Source organism: Diplotaxodon limnothrissa, linkage group LG18 (genome assembly GCF_057381915.1).
Source record: "Diplotaxodon limnothrissa isolate DT_005_m linkage group LG18, D_limnothrissa_male_GT1.1, whole genome shotgun sequence".
NCBI lineage: Eukaryota > Metazoa > Chordata > Actinopteri > Cichliformes > Cichlidae > Diplotaxodon > Diplotaxodon limnothrissa.
In genome coordinates this window covers 10372327-10399705 of record NC_140613.1, presented here as the reverse complement: position 1 = coordinate 10399705, position 27379 = coordinate 10372327, and the positions used below count along the sequence as shown (strand labels likewise).

The 27379-nt window shown below is 39.0% G+C and overlaps 1 protein-coding gene across 1 annotated transcript in view; it reads right to left on the bottom strand.

Annotated features, from left to right (window-relative positions):
* The window catches only part of piezo2b (piezo-type mechanosensitive ion channel component 2b), a 90007-nt gene that overhangs the window by 54736 nt on the left and 7892 nt on the right, over positions 1 to 27379 (bottom strand). The window contains exons 3-8 of the mRNA XM_085377047.1: positions 23119 to 23244; positions 15460 to 15502; positions 11948 to 12110; positions 10113 to 10380; positions 8430 to 8643; positions 3533 to 3707 (exon numbers count right to left, since the gene is read on the bottom strand). Coding sequence (XP_085233173.1) covers positions 3533 to 3707; positions 8430 to 8643; positions 10113 to 10380; positions 11948 to 12110; positions 15460 to 15502; positions 23119 to 23244 — 989 coding nt within the window. The remainder of the gene's footprint in view (positions 1 to 3532; positions 3708 to 8429; positions 8644 to 10112; positions 10381 to 11947; positions 12111 to 15459; positions 15503 to 23118; positions 23245 to 27379) is intronic.

The following is a 27379-nucleotide window of genomic DNA, read 5'->3' as shown; positions in this document are numbered from 1 at the left end:
ACACTATTTGCTTTTGACCTTAATAAATGGCTTGTTTTGTTATTTTTTAAGTTTATAAGTCTTGCATCTGGGTCCTTTCCTGCTCCCCGGAACAAGCTGTTTTAGCTTCTCTCATTTTAACACAACTTTCTTCTGATTGGCTGCCCCTCAGAAAACAATGTGTATTGAACTTTGTGTCTGACATCATACAGATCTTAAAGATATTTTTTTTAAGTGTGAAACCTTATAAATTCATCTGAAGCAGATTCCTTATGTCTCACTTCTTTGGATCATTACTCTGCTTTCAGAATTTGATGAACTGCTGCTGAATAAACACAGATGACAAACTATAAATCAACCTGTAAAGTGATTTATAATCCGCCTTATTTTTCTGGCAAACATGAAGTCCATCATAATCTGGCATCTCCACCATCGAACAAACCTGTCCGCTGCTGATTTAAGCCACAATCATTTTTTTATTATCTAAAGTGTAAGAGTGGGTGAAAACACACAGACCCACGCACGCGTACACGTAAACACACACACACAAACCGCTCTATGAAGCGATCAATAATGCATACAGCCCCACCAGTTTACAGGCTGGTATTGATCTCTCTATAAAAACACTAATCTATAACTCCATTACAGGACAACGGAGCTGAGCTCGAGCTCTGAGGTTAAGGAAGGCAGGATGAATTCAGGAGGGGCGGTCTTCTTGAATATGATTGCACAACATTTCACTCAGGACTTTAGTTTCAACTCAGTGGTGGGAGCAGAGCAAAAATACAGTCAGGGTCAGTTTACCAAAACTGTTAAAATAAAATACTCCGTCAGTGAAGTGTGGGTTTTTCCTTCCTTCCTTTCCTTTTTTCCTTCCATATCTGTGATTTGTCTCCCCACTAGTACAGTGGATAGTACAGTGGCAGTGAAAGATTACACTTAAAAACAAATCTGTGACACCTAAGTGCTGGGTGCATTTGATACTTTTGTGTTTTAAAGAGCTGCTTATTGTGGCCAGACGTTAGAAACAAAATTGTAAAATATTATTAGCAATAAAAACCCAAAGCAATCATTTAAAATATACTAAATAATTTCACAGAGGTGAGGAATAAACTGGATAAAGAGAAAAAGTGTGAAATTACAGACTCTATAGAAAAGATTTTAACACTGATCTTTCATTCATTCAACATTTTTGGAGCAGTGGATTCTGTTATTATGTAAGAGCTGCATTTTTCTCTTGTACAGAGCTCTGTAAAACAGGAACGTAGCGCCAAAACCGGTCCTCCCTTTATGCTTTGTCAAAATTAGACCAGCAGTGTCTCAGATAACACCTAAGCTGTGTACAGATTCCACCAGTGATCGATTGCCCTGAAATCTTCCATCAGTACGGTTTCTCTGATCACAAGGCCACCTGGTTGCCCATTTAATTCAATCTGGATCTATTTCAGTTCACTGTCTGGAATTTACTGTGGAGCTGTCATGGAGGCTGTGTGTACTGCATTCAAACCGTGTCTCTGACACCCACCCAGTTTTTGCATCTGCTTTTAATCCAGAATCCACACTTTCCAAAGGAGGAGCTAATTTAAATTGGGCAGCATAAATATGCACATGCTGTTTCTTCTCTACACTGTTATTGTTCAGTTAGATATAATTTATTAGGTCTAACTTTGTGTTAATAGTCACAGATTTATGAGTTTGTGTGAAGTTGCTAGAAGTCAAGAATTGTATGAACTGAGTTCATACATCAAGCTTTGCGTGATATTGGATTGATTGGACAGAGTGAAATCAGGCAGTCATAGCTAAATGTCATCAGGCGTTTTTAAAAAGTAACCTTTCTATTGAGCTGGTCTCTGTAACCCAGTGTATTTCTCTCGCTGTGTTTACTCAAAAGCAGTCACATCTGAGAAAAGTTCATTGCTGAATCCTTCAGAACCAAATCTTTTGCAAATTAACCTAATCCATGCAACATTATACCTAATAACTGTCACCGGCTTTCAAACTGGGGTGGTTGGAAATTGGGTTCTTTTTATGTTTTTTGTTTTTTTTAGTTTATCCCTCATAACTTCAAATACAGGAACTAGTCAGTCGAAATTGTCAGGGAGCTTGAAAAACACATTTACGCTCTGATAAAGCAAAAAAAAAAAAAAAATCAACAAATTTAAAGTGTCACAATGTAAAGCCAAAATGCATAATTTTTCTTTTGTCAAAAATGAGAAATTAAAAACAAATTTTCTTGTATAACCAAATTTGTGCTCCAGTTGTTGAAATGCCCTTGTGAGCTAGTAGGTAAAAATGAAAAAGTAATTTAAAAAAAAATTGTGATTTCCAGACACAGAGGAAACAGAAGAAAGAACCCACAGTGCCCCTTTAAACATTAAGGAAAGTTCAAGTTTTAACACTGACCCTCCCATATCCCATGTGTATTTGTGTATAGTGGTAATGTGATGATACAGTTCTTGAAAAAGTAATTTTTGGCTGCAGATGTCTTTTATTTGATTAGTACAGAAATCTCATCTAACTTTCATGTACTGTGATTGTTATTTCACATAAAATCACACTGATGATGGCTTTTTGGTGAAATAATGATTTTTTTCGATATTGTCCACCAGTTTAATTCGAGTACTGCAGAGCAACAGCAACAAACTGACCCAAATTAGCAGGTCAAACGTGAGCATACCAAAACAGGGAGTGAGTCATCTATTAACCAAAAAAATCTCAGTATGAGGATCTCTTTGACACACGTGTCTCCTTAAACCCCACAGCAATTCAGATCAATGAGATGTAGCTGAAAAAAATCGATCTGCAGGTAGTAGGATTTGATGTAGGGTTTACTCAGAGAGGGGCAGCTTTATCACAAACACCCTGCCATATAAACCTAAAATCTGTTTATTATTGATCGCCAAATTCTGCCCCAAACATGTGCTAATGAAGTTACTGTTACTGTACAAGTGAGTAAACGCACAGGTAGCTCATATTGTTCTGCAAAGCTAAGATTCAAAACTGAACATCTGTCTCAGTTCCATTAAAAGCTGTTTGAAATATTTATGTAACAGATCCAACGCTACAGAAACAGGAAAAGGATCAAACTCTGTGAAAGCTGAGTTGTGATGTTGCAGAGTTCTGTGTGTGCACAGTCTTGAGAAACGACATGCAGCAGCTTCTATGTTCCCTGAAATTTTTTTTCATGCATGAATCTCTGTATATGAACGTGACTAAAACCTAAACTCAGCTCTGTCTGTAACAGCAGATATGCTGTCTTGGCGATTTGGATTATTATATTAAACTCATACAAATGTACATGTCATACAGGCAGTGTGATTTAGTAAATCCTGCAGTACAGTTTCAAGAACAGAAGACTGATGGAGACTGTTACTAAATCTGATCCACAACATCTAAATTTAGCCAGATCATAAATACAATTGTGGAGCTGCTTTCAAATCAAAAACACCCGATATAAATGAAAATCAATAAATTATTGATGTGCTTTACAAAACATGTCACAACGTTTTGACTAAAAAAAAAAAAGGCGTGTGTGCGCTCTCTCTGTCCTCACCATCAGCTGGTCGATGGGCTCCTGCAGCCAGAGGCGGATGAGAGTAGCCAGGGTGTAATAGAGGATCAGCAGCATGATGGGACTGACAAAGTGGTACCACTTACGCCGCGGGTGCACAGTGAGCTTCCACGTGCAGGAGCAGTTGCTCTGGACAATGGGGGAGATGCCAAACACACTGAGAAGAGACAGAAAGGTTTATGAGGATGGAAAAAAGGGTTTTTAAGCAGTAAAAACAGCAGACAAATAAGATTTTATAATGCTTTTTTGTCTCCTAATGTTTTACTTTGTAAATTTCTTTAGTTTATACATGAAAAGAAACATTTTACTAAACAAATTCAAATCAAACAGTATACTGGCTTCCTTTAGTCGTATCCTGGAGAGCAAAAATGTACGAAAGGTCTTAACAGCTTAAATCTTCTGATGACTGCACAGAACACATGAGAGAGACTATGTAACTCATCGGGCTTCACCTGGAGATTTCCCGCAAGGTGTGGGAATGTGTTGCTGGGGAGACGGATGTCTGGACTGTTTTGCTCAGATGCTCCGAGTAAATCCAGTTCAGTTCAGTGTTGAGAGTTTAATGATTTAAAGGAACAGTATTTAGGTAAATCTAATTGGAGGCTTGGTAATTATGGAGAATGGCAGTACAGAAAGAAATTTAAAATAAATGGTGCCATGTGATCGCAGCAGAGCATTTCGCTCTGTGCAGGCTTACTTATGGCAGGGCCTTCATCTACTGTCTGACTACTGTCAAAACTGCTCTCAGTTTGAGTCAGGGAGACAGACGCAAGCTAAAAACTTGAAAGCTTGTTCTTAGAGCTGGATCAGTCGACCCTGAAACAGCCCTTAGTTATGCTGCCATAGACTGGGGCTGTTGGGGGACTTGTAAAATGATGCACCGAGCTCTTCTCCTCTATGCTCTCTTTCTCTCTGTGACTCTCAGTGCATTTATTTCCCTCTACTGCTTGTTATTAACCTGCGTCCAAGCCCTTCCATAGGTAGTGATTTATCCTGTTTGTTGATCATCCTGATCCTGTTCATCGCCTTTTCTGTCATCTGTTTCCCCTCAACCCCCAACTTGCTGCGGCAGAGGGCTCCCTTCCTGAGCCTGTTGCTGCCTGTTGTTTTTTCTCTCCTCACAGTCACTTTAAGTTGCTCACAGGGGATTTCTGGATTGTTGGGGTTTCTATAACACTGCAAGTTATTTATGGTTTATGCAAGTTTTTTTGTGATTTGACACTACATAAACAATGATGATCAAACTAGCTTATGGTGATCTCACAGAAGGCAAATATTGCTCCTCACTTCAGGTATACAGGTTTCACTATGAGCACGGAAGCCAAACGCACACACTGTCCAAACATTTTGATGAAAAGCAGCCAATCAGAAGAAAGTGGGATTAAGGGAGAGGAGTTAAAGGAGTTTGTTTCTGACAGTGGATGAAGTGGCCACTGTAACATCATCATAAATCCACTTTAATAAAACCAGTGTTACAGTTTCTTCCAGTCGACTTCTGTAATGAACTTTAAAAAACTAAATATACTTTCTGATTTTGGTAGCAACTCTCTTCTAGTGGTCATTTTGGCAAGAAACTCTCTAACCCTGGATTCTGTACAATGCAGCCAGGCTAAAAATGTGTTCATAAAACAAAGGATGTCATATGTTTCACTCCTTTTCCTTCTGAGCAGAATAAAGGTCATCTACTCAGGAACTGCACTGACGTATTCCAGTGACAAACACTCAGATTTAGAAGCCTCCAGAGTCTTGTCTTTCATGCCATGTCAAGGAGCGAACGACCCCCAGAATCCAGCACATTTCCTGAACAGTTTCTTGTTACAACTGGGGAAGGCCGGTTAGTCACATGACAGGGGACTTCCACTTTAAGGCGGTGAGGCAGGAAGTGAAGTGGAAGCCAGGACTCTCAACAGTCTCACTCAGCACCAGGTCCACAGCAAGGCCGAGTCATTGTCAGCAGGGACAATTAGGACAGGCACTGAGGTGGCCTATTGTCAAATCGAGGCTACACGTATATATGGGCCAATAGTTTCCCTCTGACGACCTGAAGTGCGAACTAAACAGGCCAGAGCAGAGGAGATCATGCCTCAGTTTTTACACAGCAGCAGACAGAAATACTTCAGTGATGTGGAAAGTCAACATGAACGTGTGAGTAGACGGCAAATGATGAAACAGACAGTCTGTTTGTGAAATAAGAATCGGAAAAGTGACAACCTTTCCAAATGCTGGCCCTCAGACAGACAAATTAGGTCCTTCTTTATTTCCGAAATGAGAAGACCACAGTTTGGGAACCCTCCCCCCATAAAACACTAACTAAATATAAAATAGGGGATTTATAAAGTAAAGAGTGCTTTTTTTATGCTTTGTACATAGGGCATCGAGTTCTCCACAGTTTTATGCCAATCACCCTTAAAATGTGTGTCTAATTTTGGCCTTCACAACATTACTTCCTCAGTGACGTGTTAACGGCAGTGATTCTTTTCCTTTTATGTCTCATTTAAAAGATTTCTGGAGGCGAGAGCCTACACTCACCTTTGAGTATTTTACTTTCCAATATCCAGCATTTAATTAAGTATTTCAGGGGACCAATAACAACAAGTATTCTCTTAAATTTAAGGATTTTTAGACAACCTAAGAAGTAAAGGTAAACTAAAGCATAGTAGAGGGATGTGATGACCCCTCAAATTTATCACACACTCAGACTGCGCGGTCACTAAAGCTGGACGATTTAAAGAGATTACCCTGTGTAGATGGTGTGAGGGTGAGCGGTTCATTCATTCTAATGACTTTGTTTCCTAATGAAAAACCTGTCAGTGGGACACTGTAATCGCTTCCTTATCTGCCATCTGAGGCCGGAGCGGGACGGAGAGGACACGGGCTTTATCGAGGCAGTTTCAGCTATACATAGCTGTAACAGCAGCACAGCTTTCAAATGAGAAAGTCTGAGATCAATAAAACACAGCAACACCAAGGGCACTGAGATATCAGCTACACAGAGACAGCTGCAGTGCTACTGGTGAGACACCGCATCATTACTATAAGTTAAAGGACCTGCTGTGCAGCAGTGGGCGTACATCAACTTTAGAGAGCTTTTCTAGTTTACATTCAAAGCCATTTTTTAATTGATCTTTCTGAGTTACTAGTGAATTTAAGCATCATATTTGCATTGTTTTAGTTTTAGTTTAGTGTGATAAATTACCTTTACTGTGGCTGCTGGACTCCAATTGTTTTTATCTTTAATACAAAATTAATGTTGTACATAATTCTCTAATCATCATTCATCAAAATTAAACCAAAGATTAGTTTGAAATATTTCTCTTCATGTGTATTAAATAAGAAAGCTTTTAAATCAAACTGTAAAATCATTCACTTTTTTTGATATTCCAGTTTTTTTTTTTGAGCTGCACTACTCCACTAAAATGATATTGGCATCCATTCATCCACCCTCGCTTCTCGAGGTCCAGTTAGCATTCTAAGGCGTAGTCACCTCCTCCAGCTCTTCTGAGAGGATGTTGGTGTATTTCAAAGCCATCTGAGAAAGATTATCTCTCCCACATGTCCCGGATCTGTCCAGGGGCCTCCTCCCGGTTGTACATGTCCAAAACATCTCACTGAGGAGGTATCCAGGATGCATCCTAATCAGATGGCTCAACCATCTCAGATTGATTGGTTCAGCATCTGCACCGGTTCATCTGTCAATCTTTCTTTCTCCGTTCCAAGATCCAGAGATACTTAAACTCCTCCACTTTGAGCCTAACTTCACCCCCAACTCCAATGTCCGTGATAAGTGAACAGAAGCAGGGAATGTCTTCGTTAGCCAAATTAAACAATTAAAATCAGATGACTGATTAAAACCAGTGAAGAAAACAAAGTCAAATTAATAGCAGAAGTCGATAGAGGACATGTTTAGAGAGAATTATAGCAGATATTTTAAAAGTCTACATTTGTTATTAAATAAACAGCATCATTCTCATCCCAAGCTGTCAGAATAGAAACAATGAGCTGACAGACTGCCTGCTATGAAGTCAGCTCACTGAACAACTGTGACTAACATATATTGGCAAGACGTTCAACAGTGTGGCTTTAGTCCAACCACAGCGCTTCACCGCAGCAGCCACAGACAGCTGATTGCCTCCTTTTTCATGCATAATAAAACAGCACTGGTTGTAGTGAAGAGCTTAAAAGCTCTGCATTTGACACTGATGTGCTATGAGTAGGAGTCTGATGAAGCTACCCTCCAGCTAAGTTTTTCTTTTCATTGCTTTCTAGGTTGAAACAACAGTAAATATTTGTTGTTTAAACAAACTTGCCTCGGGCGCAATAAATCTTGTTGAGTCGAAGGAGCTCTGGCTCCTGAGCCCTGTCAACATGTCATTTATATTCACATGATAAAAGAGCGTTAGTATCAGATTGTGATGTTTTTAACTATGGAAATACATTTCAGCAATTCATCAAAATGACAGGAGAGAGACAAATTGTAATGCCACAGTTTGACTTTCACTGTGTCGTTGGGACAACAGTTTGTGTTTGTTCCTGAGTTGGTTTCCTTTCCTTTTGTGTGCCGAGTGAAAGTCAAGTGCACCGACCAAGTTTAACCCTCTGAGGTCTGATTACTCTGCTTTCGCTAACCTATCTGAGAATAAAAAAAGACTTTTTAAAAAGTTTTTAAAGCCTGTTGGTTTTTGTTGATTTTTTGAGAATGACAAATACAAACAACATAGAGTTAGCATATTATTTGTAATGATCCGCGATCCGTTTTGCCCAACAGAGTTAAATTGTGGAAAATAATAAAACAATAATAATATAAAGTCTTGTTTGTCTGATGTAAAGCCAAACATTTAAAGCAGTATAATGTCTGAATTCTGAGCTTCACATTTCTGACCTGATGTAGCCGTCATTGGTCAAGACGGACTCCTGAAAGAACTGGAACTGGTAGAGGTAGAGGACGATCAGATGTCCGGCGCTGAAGATGGCCATCAGAACACACATGCAGCTGAACATCAGCGTGCTCAAGGTCCGGCGCAGGGACCACCAGGTGCACAGGAAGAGGAAGGTGAAGAAGTAAACAGCTGAGGTCAACGAGGGCAGCGTGATTCCTGCAAACATAAAACCAGTGAAAACCAGTCAGACATCTGCCAGAGTGGTATATAAATACAAGCCTTTTCTTAACCCACATGGAGCCTCAGATTGTGTTCCCGTAATTTTATAATGTTTTAATATGTTGAATGTGGCAAAACTTTCACATCATTAATGCTGTTAAATATTGACTGAGAAATAATTCCAAATATGGTTTAACATAGTTATTCATGCAGTTTTACGTCTTGGCTGTCAAACTACAGTTCAAATACACTTTATATTATATACTGTCACCAGATAAATCTGAATAGTGATAAAGTGCAGTGCAGTGGCTAGCATTGTTGGCAAGAAGGTTCTTGGTTTGAGCCTCAGCTGGGGCCTTTGTGTGTGGAGTTTGGATATCCTCCCTGTACACGTGTGGGCTTCCTCCAACTTCCTCTCACAGTCCAGAGACATGTATGTCAGGTTAACTAGTGATTTTAAATTAGGCATGACTGAGCAGTAGTTAAAGTGGTCTAGAGTCGCAATATTTCTTTTATATGAGAATTAATGAATCATTTATTCAGTGTTTTCTTTTCTCTAAAGTCTTGAATGAAGGTGAGGGGTTTTTCTGCCTTGTTTTTTCAGGGATTATGAGATTTTAAATCTAAATTCCTCTAAATTCCTTGCACCACACTTGTTTTCGTTATCACAACGTCATAGCTATGTAGTTACTGTTTTAAAAACACTTTATTCAAGGTGAGTTCAACAACACATGGGAAACTGTGGAAAAACAGGTTTTATGAGCACCGGTCTGAAATTAAAGCCAGCAGACTCACGCTAAATACACGTTGCTAATACGATGACTGGAAGTAGGTCATTTCTTTCTTTCTTTCTCATTAAGATATTTTTCAGCACCTACCCCTCATACTTCAACAGAACAAAAAAAATAATTATAAATCATCATTGAAAATCTGTTTTCAGTATATTAGGACAGATTAAGAACCCCCCCCCCCCCCCCCCCTTTCCTGGCAATCCTCAATCACTGTAAACATAACTACTTAAGATTAAATCAGAGTATATGCGCTGGGAGATCTTATGCTACTTATAGAAAAAAACTGACTCCCTCTGATATATCTCATACAGTTTTCTTCACAGCTTGGGAACTGCATCTCCTCCACAAAAAAGACTGGTGTTTACAGTCAAAATCATTAAAAAAATCAGAGTAGAATTTTCTGATTGTCACAAATCCCCCCATTTAAATGTCTATAAAGCGGCCCTGATTAAAAGCCACTGAGACAAGTTTAAACAGAAAAATGTTTTAAACTCAAAAGTGTTCAAAAACCCCGGCTGCTCTTAGCTGGAGGAGCAAAAACTGGTGAAATTGTAAAGCAAACATCATTCAAGTTAATGTAAGGTGCCCAACTTGAACACATAAGCAAACAGACTGTATGTTTCATGATAATCTGAAACTATTTATTTGCCCCACAAACAGAAAAGATTTCCTCACCTGTTACGCACAACAAGATGGTGATCACCACTTTTCCTGCAGTGGTTATCAAATTCCCGATGATCTCCTTCACTTTGGAAGCAACTTCTGCCACCATCCGCAGAATCTTCATCTTTGTGCTCTCTTTTGCTTCCTCTTCCTCCTCCTCTTCCTCCTCCTCTTCATCCTCCAGCACATCATCTTCCTCGTCCTCCTCAGCCTCGTACCCTGCTTCATAGTCTTCCTCCAACAGGACGTTGTCCTCCAGGCTTAGCTTCTCGTCTTCCTCCTTGGGAGGAGATAACAGCGACACATTTAAGGTGCACATACGGGTGCAGCTCGGAGGTCAGAGCTCTCCATGGTGCTGAAAACATTTTCTTACAGGTAATCTCTACTAATACTAAAAAAGTAAAGTGTGTCACGTGTGTTCCTGCGAGGGTCTGTCAGCACGGTTAGCATGTAACACAACATATCAGAGCATATATGCTTGAAAGCCTTAGCAGATGTTTTCCTCTGGAACTACATGTTGGCTTGACATCTAATCCAGTCAGATCTTTCTTGGCTGCTGAATCTAAGTAATTATGTGTCCCTGACTTCCCTAAGACTCTGTAAAAGAGAAACATCATAGCAAGCAGGCCACTCACTTCAACACATAAAGTGCTAGGCAAAGAAAGAAGCAGGCGGAAAATCCTCTTATAACAGAACGCAATACAGGCGCTGTAGATTAATTCTGGTGTTTCTCAGTAATAAAGCGGCCATGCCATCTGTGCCAACCAGAGCAGCACAGTGGAAGTGAAAGTGAATGTGGATTTAATTAACACAAGTCATAAAGAGAAGGGAGGACTTGCCAGGAGACGGGGGATGTTGTCCAAGTCACCAACGCTCACGGGGAAGTTTACTTGAGTTCTGCTGCTTACAGCTTATAGAGCTCAGGTTAGGACTTGAAGAGCCCTATACAAGAGGCTATTTTAGCGCCTTCAAGGAACTATCATTTTAATTTGGTGCCACATAAATAAAACTGAACTGAAGTGAAATTGAATTTGATTGTTTGTAACAAGGTGAATTTAGTTTACACGGTCATTAAAAACACAAATATTTTATTATTATTTTGTTTTAAATGTGGTTCTTTTTTTAAGGTCTAGAAAAGATGCAGTTCTCTTCAGCAGCTATGTTTCTCAACATAAATGTCAGGTCACTTTGAATTTGAGATTTGCTCTCTGTATGAGTTGGAGGTCCATGGTGAAATCACGAATGCGCACACAGGTTTTCAGAGAGGGGATGCCAGTAGCTGTGCGATTTAAACAAGCTCAGGTTTTTGTATTTATAATGAACAGATTTGTGAACTTTTTAGTCTCCTTTCATATACTTATAGCAATAATTTTGACAGCATACAATGAACAACTTTTTCTTTCCTCAGCGCTGAAGTCTGTAATCAGTTTGTGTGAAATTGTTTACATAGGAGTTTACGGCCAACTGAAAGTTCCTCTGACTAGACTGAGACATTATTCTCTTCAAGACACTTTTATTCTTTGTTTTAGGCACAAAAATCTGCTTGTACTCAGCTTCCTAAATGATTTATTGTTTTTTTATGAAATCCACACTTTAACCCACACCTCCCTTCACTTTTTATTTCAAACAGGAAAGGAAACAATAAGTCAATTAGTAGACTGCTCTCCATTCCTTTCTCTTTCTGCGTGAAACCGACCAATACTTTGTTTTTCCACCCACCGTGAATATCTTAATTGTGTGGAGTTTTCATGGAGTAAGAAAATATTACAATGAACAACAACAAAATTAAAAGAACTTTTCAAACCATCCAGACAGACGGACTTCATTTCAGCTCAAATGAAACCTACCTGTTCCTCTGATTGGAAGTCTTCATTGTACTGTGCCATGTCCTCAGGCGGCCTCTTCTGGACCAGACTGCGACACAGCAGCCAGATGCCCAAGCCGACCATAAACATGCCGATATCGGGGATGAACACTCGGATGCCATTCCCCGCATCTGCACCTCTCACGCTGGGGACAAACAGACAAAAGATGGGACACAGACGCTGACAGAAAGCAGACGCTCGGTTCCTCAAAGTGCAGATGAATCCCAAAAATCGTGATTTGGAGGAATCTTGCAGGCCAATAACACATAAAGGATTGAAATTGGGACAAGATAAAACAGGCTTAACTGCCCGTGGACAATGAGGTCTAATATGAAGCAGTTTTTCTGAGAAATCCAGGGACTCCTGGTCGATTGTTTAGTTTACTTTGGCCCATAAACAGGTGCTGCCCTGTGTTTGAACCTGGCTGAGTTCACGTCACATGTCCCTCTGTATCTCTGACTTTTTAAAACTAAAATAAAGAAAAGTTATTAATTCATTCTAATCCGTTTCAGGCAGACAGGAGCTGCACTGAGAATCACGAGAACAGGTATTACTGAAGCAAAACACCACCTGTTCACATGAACGCATGGGAATCTGTATTTTTCCCTTACTCAAGTGCTCTTTTAATATGTGTTGTGCTCAGATTTTATATGCAGTACCACCCTCTTTAATGAAATCGGGCTTTAAACATATTGCTGTTAACGAGTTAAATTCCATTCAAACAAAAAGGCCATGAGAGAGGGAGAGCGTTATTTTCTGTTTTTAACTAAACTGTGAAAAACATGTTTACTTCCCTAAAAACTGCATCCTTTGTTCGTACGGAGGCAGCTGGCGTAATTAGCCCTATTTCTTTTCTCTTTCATCTGCATGGAGTAAGAAAAGTAAGGACTAAATAAAAGGATCATTTTGAGATGTTTGTCCATCTGTCTGAATTCTCTTGACAACACTTAATAAACAAATCATATTTACATGAAGACAGCTCGGGGTTTTTATTACTGATATATTAAAACATGACGCTGTTTAAACTCTTGTAGTTATAGCGCTGTGAACAAACACTGCCTTTGCAACATTTGTTATTTGATTAGTCCGCTCACGTCTAATTAAATACAAAAAGGTTTGTTCAAACAGGAAGCTAAACACTGGTGGCAGACAGTTGCCATGACTGCTGCAGTAATCTCAGACTTCAAATAATCCAGAGAGATGCATTTATGCTGCCCGAGGACGCATTTTATGAGGTGTCATGATTGCATGTTCTATTAAATCAAATAAAAATTGTCCCTGAAATGGCTAACAGGTTTCAAAAGCTTTAAAACTCTCTTTTATCATCCAAACCAATTTCTATTTTGGTTTTACAGCAATAGCGCTCCATCCTGTCTTTGGCCACTAAAGTGTTTTCTTTACATTTCATGCTGGGCTCCAAGAGTAATTAAACAGTTTACAATAAACACACCATACTGGTGATTCTGCGGCTCAGGCTGCAGAGAAAAAGCAGACCAAATACTTGTAATTTTAAAAAAAAGAGAAAAAAACAGCCAGTGTCATTCTGGATTCTGGTCTTGAGCTTATATAAAGCTTATAAAAGTTAACAAGTTGAAACCAGAGTGCTAATCATCTTGATGGAAAAACGCACACACCGATAAATAGATGCGCCTCTGGCTTCTGTTGTGGAGTTTAATCTGCTCAAGGACGCCTGTTTCCATTTGCTTCATTGTTGTGAAGCTTCGCGCATCCTCACATGGATGAAAGAGATGGAAACCATCAGAGCCAAACGGGGCTGAGCCAGTAACTTCAGTGACTCCCACTTTTCCCATAGTTATCGTATGAGGGAATCACAAAAACATCAGTAGTGTTCGGACCTGTCCTCACTGGTCCAAGCTACAGCTGGAATTAGTCACGCCACCTCAGTGAAAAACTTTAAATATAGACCAAATAAAATATGCCCTGTATATAAATATTTGGTATTTATGAAGGATCTGCAAAGGTCAATCCTGAGTAAACTGAACACTCAGCATGACTGAAAAAGTCACACAACAGCTGTGAATCGTTTTCAGGCTTGGATACATCTGAGCTCAGGTCCATTTAGGCATTAAAATGCACCAAAGCCAACTGTAATCACTGCTCATATACTGTATATGACCCTCGACACAAACAGGTAAATGCATATGGGATGAAATGTTTATGGCTCTACTTCCGCCACTTACAGTATGAAGGATGTTGAGTACTGGAAAAAAGGACGTGGCTGAGTTAGGACATTCCCGTACTCAGGAAACCACATCTAATATGATCATGTGTGTGTGGGGGGGAGGCAGACACAACAGCAAAAGCTTTGAAAAATAGGCCTGTCAACCCACTGTCAAACATAAGTGGGTTTAGCGTTCAACAAGAATCCACACAGGGACAGGTTTGGAGCTTTTATGAAGCTGGGCACATGACGAGCCACTGCAGCTACAGTAATAAGTGATGTTTAATGTTATTGTGGGGCTGCTATATTTAAGACACTTTGCACGGTCGGTGCCACCTCCTGCAAACAGAGCGGTGATACAAAAAGGTGAAGCGAAAATGTGAATTTTAAAATAATTTATTTTTAAAGATATTTCCTTAAAACTGCATTATTATTGCAACCCCAGTTGTACTATTTATGTGTTATCATCGCTCAGCAGGGTTTCAATTTCAAAACTGAATTAGTTTATTTTGATTTTGTTTTCATTTCGTACAAATATTTAGTTTTAGTTTGTTTTTAATGATTTTCAGGTGACCCCTTTTTTTGTATAGTTATTTTATAAGGTATATTTTGTTATTTAGTTTATCACATTATACAATAGTTTATTTTCTAAATTCTACTTTTAAAAAAATCTTATTTCACCTAATTTTTGTCCACACAAAATTATAAAGTTTTGACTGCACACACTGTGTCTGCAGACCGCTCAGTCCATAGTGTCTCATCTTTAGTTGGTGCAGACTGCTTGATTCCCTGCTCAGACTCGACTCTGCTTTACGTCCCTGCATGTCCAAACTAACTGATCATACATTAACATTCTGTTATCCTGACTTTTTCATAAATATTTTTAATTTTGTCAGCCACATAATGTGGACAGCACCTTGGTTTTGTCTTGTTTCTCTCTTTATTGTTATTTTTTATTTGCTACATAAATAATTTTAGTAAGTAATTCAGTAATTATTACACATAGAACACAGAACACTTTTCTTAAAAGTAATGCAGTGCGCTACTTAATTACTCCCAGAGAAAGTAATTTGTTACACTACTCTTTACATTAATTTTGATTTTCGCTCTCGCTCACTCGTGTTTTTGTGCTATAAAATATAAATAAAGTATCCATATCCACTCTGTAGACTGTGCCACTGTTTTCCACCTTCAGCACATGAACTGAAATCATTTTGTAGCACAAGTGCAGGCAGAACCGATGAGTGGAATTATTATTATTATTAGCATCATTATTATTTATAACTCATTATTAGTTTAAATCTTATCTTACCTTTCAAAGCCAATTTGTCTTATGGATTTCTCCCATGAGGAACCTGCACACAAATATATGAAGTAATTTAGTGAGTACAGGTGAGGTGTGGCAAAGAAAAGCACCTTTAAAGTTAATAATTGTTAGATCACAGTCATTAGAAACAATTAGGAAGTTGGTTGATCAAGAAACAAATTAAACAAAAATAAAACTGAATAATTAGAAAGAAACCATTTCTATTAATGTATCCAGTGATAGCATCAGCTCATCTTTTAATTTCATACAGAGGATCGTTCGTGTGCTCGTGTAACCTTCATGTATAAACGAGAAAATAAAAACCAAAGCCTCGTTTCCACACTTTGCATTGGTTGAAGTGTTCCTGACCATCACTCCAACACCCACAAGGAGATTTCCAGGTATTCAATTCATGAGCTCGGGAGAACGAAAGAACAGCACTCATTCGGCCTTTGTTCTACTGCCACAGAAAACACAACGTCAGTGTGACTCAACTAAATGACGTATCAGTAGTCCATCTGTTTTGTCTATTGGTAGTAATTATATGCTGAACTGAATTTAGCTCAACACAGATAAAGCAGATAAAACACTTCATCTTCATCTTATCTGCCGTGTCTCCGCTGTGCAAGCCAGCTACTGCCAGCTTGTCAAGCTAAAAAAACTGAAAACAGACATTTTTTCACAGCAATTCTTGTTACACATTTACTACATTGAGCAAAACAAGTAAGTACAATTATCTTTCATCAGTGATCAAACTGGGCTGTAGCCTATCCCAGTTGTCTTAGGGCGAGAGGCATATATAAATATATATTTTTCTTTAAATAAAATGTCTTCCTGTTAATCAAAAAAAAATCACCACAGTTATTAAGAATTTTACAAAGTAAAAAGGAAAGAAAGAAAACAAACATACACACATCTGTGAAAGGAGGGGGCTACATGACATACCCTGACATCAAACGCTGTTTGAGACTCATCAGTCCACTTCCACTCAGTTACTCCCATCTAAAAGAGCTCACTGATGGAGGAAACAAACTAGGTTGTGTGAACGACTCATTCAGTAATAGCTAAACACCCAAAAGAACAAAAGGAAATTAGTAATTATTGTCTCTGTGGTACTAAGCAACACTGCAATTTACCAGTGACTAGCAACCATTTTATCATGTGTGGAGCAGAGAATTGAAACACCAAACAATCTATTTGCACGCTGAGAGCAAAGCTAAACATAGTATTTGTTCAATTTGATGTAAAAAAAGATTCTGTGTAGCTCTCATCAGCTTTCAGCCACGTTTCCACACAGCAGTACGGCTCTGATTCTCAGTAACTTGCATAAAACTGTGCCACACAAGCTCAGAAGAGCAGAAAGCAGAGAGCCAAACATCAACGTTAAAAGCTAAAGACACACATGTCTTTATTTGGAGTAAAAGCACCAAACCTGAGTTTAAAATCTGCAAATTCCACTGACCTGAAACATGAATCCAACAACTTGTTGGTCTGTGTCCACTGGATTTGTTAGTAACCATAACAAACCTACAAGCCAACGGTTTATCGTGGCTGTGTTTTCCTTTGGAATCTTTTTTTTCCTCCAAAGGTCCAAAATTACTCACGCCAGCTTTAATCATGAGATTAAACAACAGTGAAAACTCCAATCAAAATGACATAAGCAAAATTAGACTTTAGAGATTTTGAGCAGCAGTTTCAGTGAATATTAAAACATCTCTAGCACCAGCTCTTCTATGCACCTTTTGTTCTTTTGCTTTTGCTCGCTGCTTTGCTGTTTGTGTCATTTACAAGTAGCTTAAGTGGTCAGGAAAGAGGGGAGTGCCAGAAACTTGCACAGTAGGAGACAAGCTCACTCATGTTGTCCTAATTCCTAAAAATCACCCACAGAGCTTGATAGAGTTCATAGATTACTTAATGCCCTGTTTAAATCTTAAAATAAAAACCCAGTGATGCATTAAGCAAATGCAGTCAGTTTGCAACATGCAACTTCAACCCACCCCCAAAACCAAACCTACAGATGTAAGAGGAAATCCATCCTGTGTGTGAGATCATGCTCGAGGAATGTCAGAGGTAAAGCAAGGCCAGTCTGATGCATAGGATGTCTTAGGAATACTTTCTAGTGCAGACTGAACTCAGCACGGAGACTTCTAGAAGAGAGACTTTCTGCCTGCCGAGGCGAGGCCACATTTCACCCCAGCTGGGCACCAAAAATACCTGTCCTCACACTTTATGCGAACACCATAAAACACCCTTTGTACTTGCTGGGCTGTTAACCTCTCAGTGCTGCATTTCTTTGCACTCTCGCTTCTATCTCTGGGACCTAATGCCAGCTGCCCCTTTTCCACAGAGGATGGTGATAAGCACAATCGACATTTCAGCACATCATAATTATATCAGACAATCTGAGAGTTTAGTAAGTGTTGCACATTAAGGAAACAGCAGGAAAGACATGTGTGGATACAAAAGGGAATAACAATGGGGCTTTACAAAGACCACCGCTGCACAGCCGTGTTTTTTTAGGCTGCTTAGCCCTTACAGACTGGACAAATGTCTACTGCCATCAGACAAATTGAATGCACAAATCCTTTATTATACTTAAAAAAGCTCCTTAGTGACCAGATTGCTGCTAAAAACTACCATAAAGTTTAAACAATCAAAGGAAAGTATATGGAAGTGAGTGGAGCTTGTTTTTTTTAGTCACAAACTGGCAATTTAGATCTGCAATGTATTGAACTCCACCCATCTGGAATACAAATGTTTTCAACTGTTTGTAAATGCAATGTCGAGTCAGCATGCAGGAATGACGGATGACTCCAAAGGAAGGCGTCCCCGGACTCATCTGGTGACCAGTCGCTGACCTGCTCCAACAGCTGGAGGTGTCAGCTTTTTTGGAAAGGTTTTCTCATTCATACTCATACTCAGCTTACTGCTCTAATGGCGTATTTGGCTGCGGTGAACGGAGGAAATTATATGAAGTTATCCGGGGAGAGGATAACCACCTAACTGCGAAGGAGGACTCCTTGTTTATACTCGACTGCCAAAAGGAAAAGGGTGTCAAGGAGGCTAAATGCCAGATATAGAAAATCTGAGATAAGGCTATTTCTCAGGCGGCAGAATGAGAAGACAAAGAGTAATGCCTAACTTCCTGTTGTATAGAAATAACATTAAAATATCAATATCAACAGGCTGACATTAACTTCAGGAAGTGGAAAAGCCAACAACATGTATACAAATCATCACAGTGAATCAAAATCATCGGTTTGCATATTGTGCAAGATTGGGTGCAGATTGTTTAAAAGAAGTGTGCTGCGAAATGTTGTTTTGACACGATACAAGGATGTTTTTGATCTACTCAGTGTGGTTTTTACTGAAATTCCAGTGTGAGATAAGGCAAAGCATAAGATAAGATAAGATAAGATAAGATAAGATAAGATAAGATAGAACTTTATTAATCCCTCGGGTGGGTTCCTCTGGGAAATTCGATTTCCAAAAAAGCACAGCACCGACAGAAGTTACAGAGTTATACACACACACATATATATAAATACAGAGACAATATAAATAAAATATACGAAGGGGATAAATAGAATAAATAGGAATAAAAATAAAAATACAAGTAAATAGCCTGACTTTAGATAGCAAGAATCCATACTAAGCATGTTTAAAATACCAGGAGTGGTGTGCATTCAAGGGAGGACAGTAAGTCATGTACACCAAATTATTTATTTATCTTTTATTATTTTTTGCACTGCTGGAGGAACAAAACGGGGGGGGGGGGGGGGGGGGGGGGGGGGGCGGCTTTTTGTTTTAATATATTTACTGTTCCTGCTCAAACAATTATCAAGGGTATCTATTTGAATTGACAGCCTCTATTGATTTAAATCAGTCTTAACAATTAAGTCTGATATACTTTACTTTCTTACTTTCAGCTAATCTCAAGATCTACAAAACAAACAATGTGCTGCCCAGTCCAAGCACTTTCTGACTTCCTCAGTGTGTCAACATCCACTACTTCTGAAAGCAGGATTCTTAAAACCCACTGACAAATATTTATTTTAATTTCTTTTTTAAAAAGGCTCCACAATGTCCGACGGCAACGCACGAGCATTTAGAGACAGGATATGGACCGAGTCAGAATAAAACAGTCCGAGCACTCATTAAGGAACATGTCAACTAGAATAGCAGTGTTTCACTAATGTGTTATTAATAGTGTCTGAGTAACAATGGGCTAGCAAACAGATAAAAACTAGAACATGCTAAGCTGCACACACAATATTTGATAGCAGAACCAGTTCAACTAACCACCAAGAAGGTCGTGGGTCGGCTGAGGTCTATCTGTGTAATTTGCCCGTCTCTCCGGGTACTCCAGCTTCCTCCCACAAAAACTATCACGTTAGGTTAACTGGCTAAAACGTGAATGGTTTTCTGTCTCTCTGTTGGCCCTACGACAGATTGGCGACCTGTCTAGGGGATACCCAGCCTCGTGTCCTTTTTTAGAAGCTGGGACAGACTCAAGATCCCGTGAATCCGAGCTGGATAAGCGGAATTAAATTAATAAATCGACGGAAGTTCACTTTGACTTGATTTATTATAATCAAAAATATATTAAAAAAAATATAAACAGACTTATTATTTAAAGCTGGTCATTGTGCTTTTCTGCATGTTACATATCTGTGGGTTTTTACATCGTGCTACCAATTTGATATTCATTCAGTAAAATGTTTTTCACTGGACTCTTTTCTTTCTCTTGTGATTCATACATCTCTTCCAGATTTTAGTCACGCTAACTCTGGATGTCAAAGCTAAAGTGTATCTGATTTGTCTTGAGTTAATCTGCTTATGTGAGTGAATAGGTTGTCAGTTAAAATGCAGCTGATTTCTAAAAAGTCATGTATTTGTGTTCTTTACTGCAATAATCTGTATTTCTTGCCCTACAGCAGAAGGTTTGGGCTACAGAAACTTTAACATCTGGCTGGTTACGCTACAGTTTTTTGTATCATGGACTCTGGGTCTTGGCCGCAGGGTTTTGGGTTTATGGGTTCTTGATTCTTTTGGAGATACAAATCATGTGTTTTGAGTTTTGTATTTTTCTTATAACAACATTTCCTGGTTGGTGTCTGTTTATTCATATTCTCAGATTTCAGTTTCAAATTTAGGTTGTTCTTGGTTAGAATTTGTTTCATATTTAATTCCTTGAATTTCCTGGTATTCCCGCCTCCCTTCTATTTCCGTGTCATGCTTAATCTCTGTTGCCGTTATCTCTTCCTGTTTTATTTTAGTTATTGTTTTTCTCTGTGTCTTGTGTGATGTTTTACTTCCTTTGTCTCAGGTTCTGGATTAGTTACAGCTGTCCTCCCACCTGTTATCTCTCCCCACATTATCTGTTGTATGCATATATCGTCTGAGTTTTCTCTTGTCCTTTGTATTGTCGTCCCTCATGGCTGTGTGTCTCCCTAGCCTGTTTTCCTAAAGATCCCTGGCATTCAGATACCCAGCTTCTGCTATGCAGATGTTTGGACTTTTGTATTATTGTGAGCTAACAGCATTAAAGCTGATTTTTAAGTTCACTCCTGTTTCTCAAGTCCTAGCACACAATCTGCCTTTTACACAGCAAATCCTTGACATTTACTGTCACACAACTTGCTCTGGCTAGAGAGAAAGTTGCTGTTTTCACTGTTTTTACTGGATTGTTTCATTTTTTACACAAAATAATAATAATGAAAGTTTATTTGTATAGCACTTTCAAAGCATGCGTTTCAAAGTGCTTCCACTGAATGAAAAATACAAATTTATATAAAATAACTGGACAGAATTTATGGTGTCACTCCAGGGTTTGATCTGCCAAAAAACTGGAGCCCCGGAGACTTTAGGAATAAGGACTTCCTTGACAGAATATTTAGTCTACCCTCTCTGAGAGGTGTCGTGTGTTTTTGCCTGAGGCGATAAGGTTCGTTCTACCTTGTGAGTTGGCCGTTTCTCGGCGGAGAAAACCGAGCCGCTTCCATTAGAGAGAACAAGTCATTATAACATAAGGTCAGGGTCTGTCCCGTCTAGACACGTTCATATTTTACAGTTTGATACAGAGTTTCATGAGAAACCCAAAGCCAGCTATTAACACCTTCCCAACACTGAGTCAGGAACTTACAATGTTTGCTTTACTGGCACCAAGTATCCTTTTTCTCTGCATTGCCATATGGCACAAAGAAGCTAATTACACTGAGGAATGTGTCGGATCCATAAATCTTCATGATGTGACAAAATGCAATAAGAATGAAGGTATCTAAAAAAAAAAAACCTGAATTACTATTCAGAGCGAAGTGTGCTCTCTCCTGCAAATGGTGCATGTCTTCACTTAGTGTTTTGGATGGAAACCTTGCCTCAGGCTGTGAAAAAGCTACAACTTTCTCTGGCGATATACAACTTTGTGACCTTGCATCAGGGGCTGGTCAGAGTGCAGGTATACAAGGGCACGTGAGACTGATGGGACACACGTGTGCACATAGTCGGTCATGAACAGGAAGAGAATCCGCCTTATCTGGTCTTTCCCACCCCCCAAAAAACATCCGTTCTGTGCAAGTAAATCATGGTTAATGTCTTTACAGTCAGGTTTAGCCTCATTTATATTTCTGCTGTACGCAATAACTCCAGCAGCTACGTGCAGCTGCAGGAGCACAGAGGCTACAACACAGCTCGTATGTGTACACCTCTTTAAAAGGTGTAATCAGACACTGGAGCTATTTTGGCTATGTGGGAATGAAAAAAGTCTATGATTGATCAGAGAGAACGGCTTTATGTTCTCTAGGCCTGCGACTGAGGCCCTAAAAACTCTTCAGATACAAACATTTGATTCAACTTGACATCTTAGGCTTATTAAATTCAAATTATTTGAAAGTAATGCAGGTAATTTGCATTTTTAAAGCAGGCTGGACATTTTTTCAACGCGCATGATTTAAAACACGGTATTTTCTCAGAAAAGAAATATTTACAGGGTAAGTAATCAAAGTGCAACATGACCAAATTAAGCCAAATCTACCATTAGGTTACCCACACAAGTGTAAACCAGGGTTAAGCTCTTACAGGTTAGAAAAAGATGGTGTTTTTGTTTACCATATTTGATTTCCCAGTGAATACAACCAAAGCAATAAGTTCCCTGCAAAAGACATTTGATCCAATAAAAATATGATTTTATAGAAAAATACCCTTAAATGCTCTGCCAGTGCCAACGTCTTAACCCAGAGGTAAGCTGCCGACCTCTGCCCTATCCAGATCTACACCAGAAATTAATGAGCTCCACTTTTACCCATACTCCACCGCTCTACCAAGTTTCATAAACTCCACCTTGCTAGTTTTCATGTAATCGTGCAAAGAAACAAACTGCAACGGTCACATACCTCTGCCTTGACTCACACTTTGGCAGAAAATGATTTTAAAGGGTTTAATTCATCTTTATTAGTCTATCCCCTTTTCTAAAAACGAATAAGGTGCTTCCTGCATGTCTTTTTTAAATGTTTCCAGAAGGCAAGAACAACAGAAGACCACTCAATCAATAAACTCCATTCCTGCTTCTTGGATTCTTGACCCGTGAGGGATTTTATTTTATTTCTGTATACAGAACAAACGTCGCTACTCTTAGAGCGTTTACTACAATGGCTGCAGTGTACTCACAGTTGAAGTTGGAGGCAATGGAGTTCCCGGCCACGAGGCTGTGGATGGTAATCTGATAGATGATGTGGAGTAGCAGGAAGGACATACTGGTGAAGCAGAGTGACTGGAGGAGACGCCCTGTGTGGCCTAACAGAGGAGAACAGCTACAGTGAGTTCAACACGGCTCAGTTTAAAGATTCCCACATGTTCATTCATCCACCGAAACACAGAAAAGTCTATGCGCTGGTTTGCTTGTGTAGATACTGAGAACTTTATCAAACACAAAAGTGAAATTTTGCTTCTTTTTGAGTTTGAGTGACATATTTAAAAAGTGCCATTTCGTGTAGTTTTCTTAGGACTTCAGTTTAGGACTGAATGGATTTGAAAACAGACAGCTGTTTCTCATAGAAAAAGTCAGTGCCTGGAGTCTGGAGCTGTTTTGAATAAATTGGTAAAGAAGGTGAGGGTGATTGGGACAGCACCCAGGAGGGATTTTCAGTGGATCACAATACATATCCTGGTCAAGAGCTGGTAACGTTACTATTGAGCAAAGCTGATTTCTACTGACAAGTCAAATAAACGTTTTGGTGGACCACAGGACCTCTAAGTCGATAAGTTACCGTCTATAAGATTTTGAACTTAATTCTGCTCTTCAGCTTCAGTGTCTGTTGGTGTTCACAGTTAAGGACTTGGCTGTTGGAGGCCATGAACATGAAGGTGTTGACTGTGAAGAATACAGCTGTCAGTGGATGACTGATCCTGGGAGGGTGGAAGAGATCGGGCAGGGGAGCTGCCACAGCTGTTCAACACATGGCCACTTTATGGTGCACCTACAGGTATTTGGGATAATTTCAGGAGCTGTTATGGTCAAAATTCTCAGCAGCAGGTTTCCCACTAATTATGAAAATGAAAATCTTGATCGAGAGAAGGCAAATGAAGCTGGATCAGGCTCTCGTTCTTTGATTAATAAATAACAGTAATGTCTTGTGCTGGGCTATCAACAATGTTTTATTAAATAGTTTTGCTTATCTGCACAGTTTGGTTCTTCACTGGGCAACATCCCCATCTCATTATATTTACTGCATCCTTGTGGGGGAATGCACAGCAGTTTTACTACAGTGGGGTAATATCCTGGCTGAGGTGAGGCGCTACTGCTGAGCCTCGGGCCGCTGAGGGCTAACCTTATCAAACGTGTGCAACAACACATCACGTTGGACTTCTTGCAGTAAATGTTGAAGTAAAAACAATTTGTGTTAATTTCCCTTTGCAATTCCCAATGCTTTCACAATGGGGGAAAAGAATGCTTGTAAATGCGAGGTATGAGGAGTTTTTGCGAGCTTCTGCATCCAAACTGGTACTAAGGCTCGGGACATTGCAACTTGTTTGGCTTTACCCCCTGTTTTTCCTATTTGTAATAGAACATTTTTGCTGCCTGACGGCCATCTGACTTGTTTGCCAATGCTCATCTTGAAAAAGTAATCTGCGTCACTTTTTCAGTTTCAAAATTCTGTCCCAAGAGCACTTTTCCCCCCCCTTTCAAAACAGAGGCCATTGTTTGGTTTTAACGGTTCCTTCTTTTTCCTAAACAGTCAAAGAACTTCATCCATCTGACAGCGTTAAGACCTGACAAAACACGCTGTCCTGCCAAATCACAGTTTAAGAAAAGCCTAATTAAGTCTTTTAAAGACCAGTTCAATTTATGGGGAAGCCTGCTGTCCGACTTAACAATAAGAGAAAAAGCATCTCAGGTCGTTAAAAAGCATGAAAGCATGACAAAGACTAAAAAGAAAAAAAGCCAAATTAGAAGTCTGCAAGCTAAAACATAAACCTGATAACCATATAACCCATAACATCAAATATTTATGTGAAGTCATGTAAGACGGCTAAAAGACTACAGATTTCACAAAGCTTGTAACACCTACTGCTAAAGCTCTCGCAATGCTTGTTGCTCTTTTAAAAGCAACAGCTTAGATTTTGTTCACCTCCACTGGGAATGCCTTCAAAGGTACATTGAGCTAAATACTGCAATTATGGCATTAGAGAGTAAAACACAAAAACAACAACAACAAGTTGCATAAAATATTGTCTCTGTGCTCACGTATCCGCGGGCACACAGCTGCGCTGCAGCTTTTCAAAGCAAAACGCACCTAATGAATTATTCATGTCAAACATTCGTTTTAAATTAACTTAACAGATTTAACTGCTGCATGTCCTCGAAGATGAAAAGACTGAATGAAACAGACCATCAAAACAAAGCAGTGAATTTAGCTCAATCTATTTACCTAATTCCCTCTAAAATGATTTTGAACATGTGAGTCTTTACTGCAAAATAAGATGGTTTTTATAAGTTTGTGCTGCCTGTGTCTAATTGGCGCTTAGTGTCAAAAGCTGATTTTTAACATATGAATTAACAGGAATGTTACTAGAAATTAGGATTATCTGGTAACAATATAAACAGAGATCAAATGAATTTGATTCAGTGTTTCCATGGTGATTATTTTAAGCCAATGTGCATCTTAAAGGTACTGAATTGGACTGTACATGGTAGAAATATGAGACGCCTTTCCCCTTCAACTCTCTAAACAATATCTACCTACAATCAGCTGTTTGTGCAATGACAACATCGTAATTGTTCCAGCTGTTTTGTACACTGTATATTATCCTGTTATTAAAGTCCTCCTGCCATAACTTCCTCATAGTGAGCCTGTCAGCCTGCAGCCCCCTCCCTGATGACAGACAGCTGAGGCAGACAGATGGGACGCATGTCCTGGCAGGTTGCACTGGAAGGATATCTCCTACTTTCTGACGCCGATGACTTCACTCCTCTCCTGTTTTGGATACTCTGACAATGCGTGGTGAAAGGTCACATAAACATAAGCTACTAAAAATTTAATCCACTTTCCTTTAAGGGTAAACAAAAGAACTGGCATTTTGTCAGGGTGGCGGCCTACCAACATTTTTTAATAGTAGTTTGAATGACCTTTTAATCAGCACGTCATCGCCCCTTGTCACATAGGTGTGACGTTGTGACATTTGTGGATTGGTTCTTTTAGTTTGCAGCTACAAAAAATTTCTACTACGAAGTAAGAAAAACTGAATTGTTTCAATGGGTCTGAAGACTTTTTTATTTTAAGTTATATAAGAGCTTTTTATAAGCGACAGATTTTTTAGCAGCTGGTAATTATGCCTGGAAATGCCTCTCTAGGGAAACTCAAACTTACTGCTCAGGACTGCAGAAATAATTAACATTGATTGATTATAAGAAAAGAAAACATACCAATTATTGTTAATAATCAAATCAAACAACAATAAAATACATTTACATTTATTCTAGTATTTATTTCTTTTTCAGTGCTTATTATTAGTATTTTTTTTTATACCAGAATGAAGTTGTTTGCACTCTAAACCTGTTGAATATGTTCTGAAGTTCATAAAATCTGAATTTGAGAAGTTAACCAATGGCAGCAACAATCCTACAGCTTAAATGATCCTCAGTTGGTACTGCGCGCCAAGAAAATACTCCCCGCACCATTACACCACCAGCAGCAGCCTGAACTGCTGATACGAGGCAGGGTGGAGCAACGCTTTAATGGTGTTCGCACCAAATTCTGACAGTCGAAGCAGAAAGACTGACTCATCAGACAAGGCAACAGTTTTCCAAGCTTTTATTGTATAATTTTGGTGAGCACGTGCGAAATGCATCCTCTCCGGGTTGCTGCCATGTGACTGGCTAATCAGATTTGTGTTAATGAGCACTTGGTGAGTTGTACCTAATGAACTGGCCAGTTTCATCCCTCAATTGGGAAATTACCTGGGTGAAGATTAGTCTTTTGGGTTTGGTACTTTTGACAAAAGTGAGTTGTTTAGACATTAAATGTGAATAATCAGATGTAAAATTAAATCTTAATTTCAGCCTTATTAGTAACAGGAATACTTTGTATATTTTTTTGTTTTTTGAAGCATGCAGTTTAAGAATATTTATATAGAATATAGATATTAAAACACCCATTAAGGCAGGAAAATAAAAACGTAACAACAATAATGTCCGTCAGTCTAATTCACCTATAACAGTGTTTATGTGATTTTTGGGGGCAATTTTACTTTGGCCAGTGTTTGCAAAAGCTAGACAAAAAAAATCAGTTACACAAATAGTAACAGCATTATTGTGAGTATTGTTGACACATTATCGATATATTATTTTTTAAATATCATTATTATTATCCTTAATGTATATCCTGTCATGACTGTTGAACGACTCTTGAAATCAGCAGCTATCAGCTTC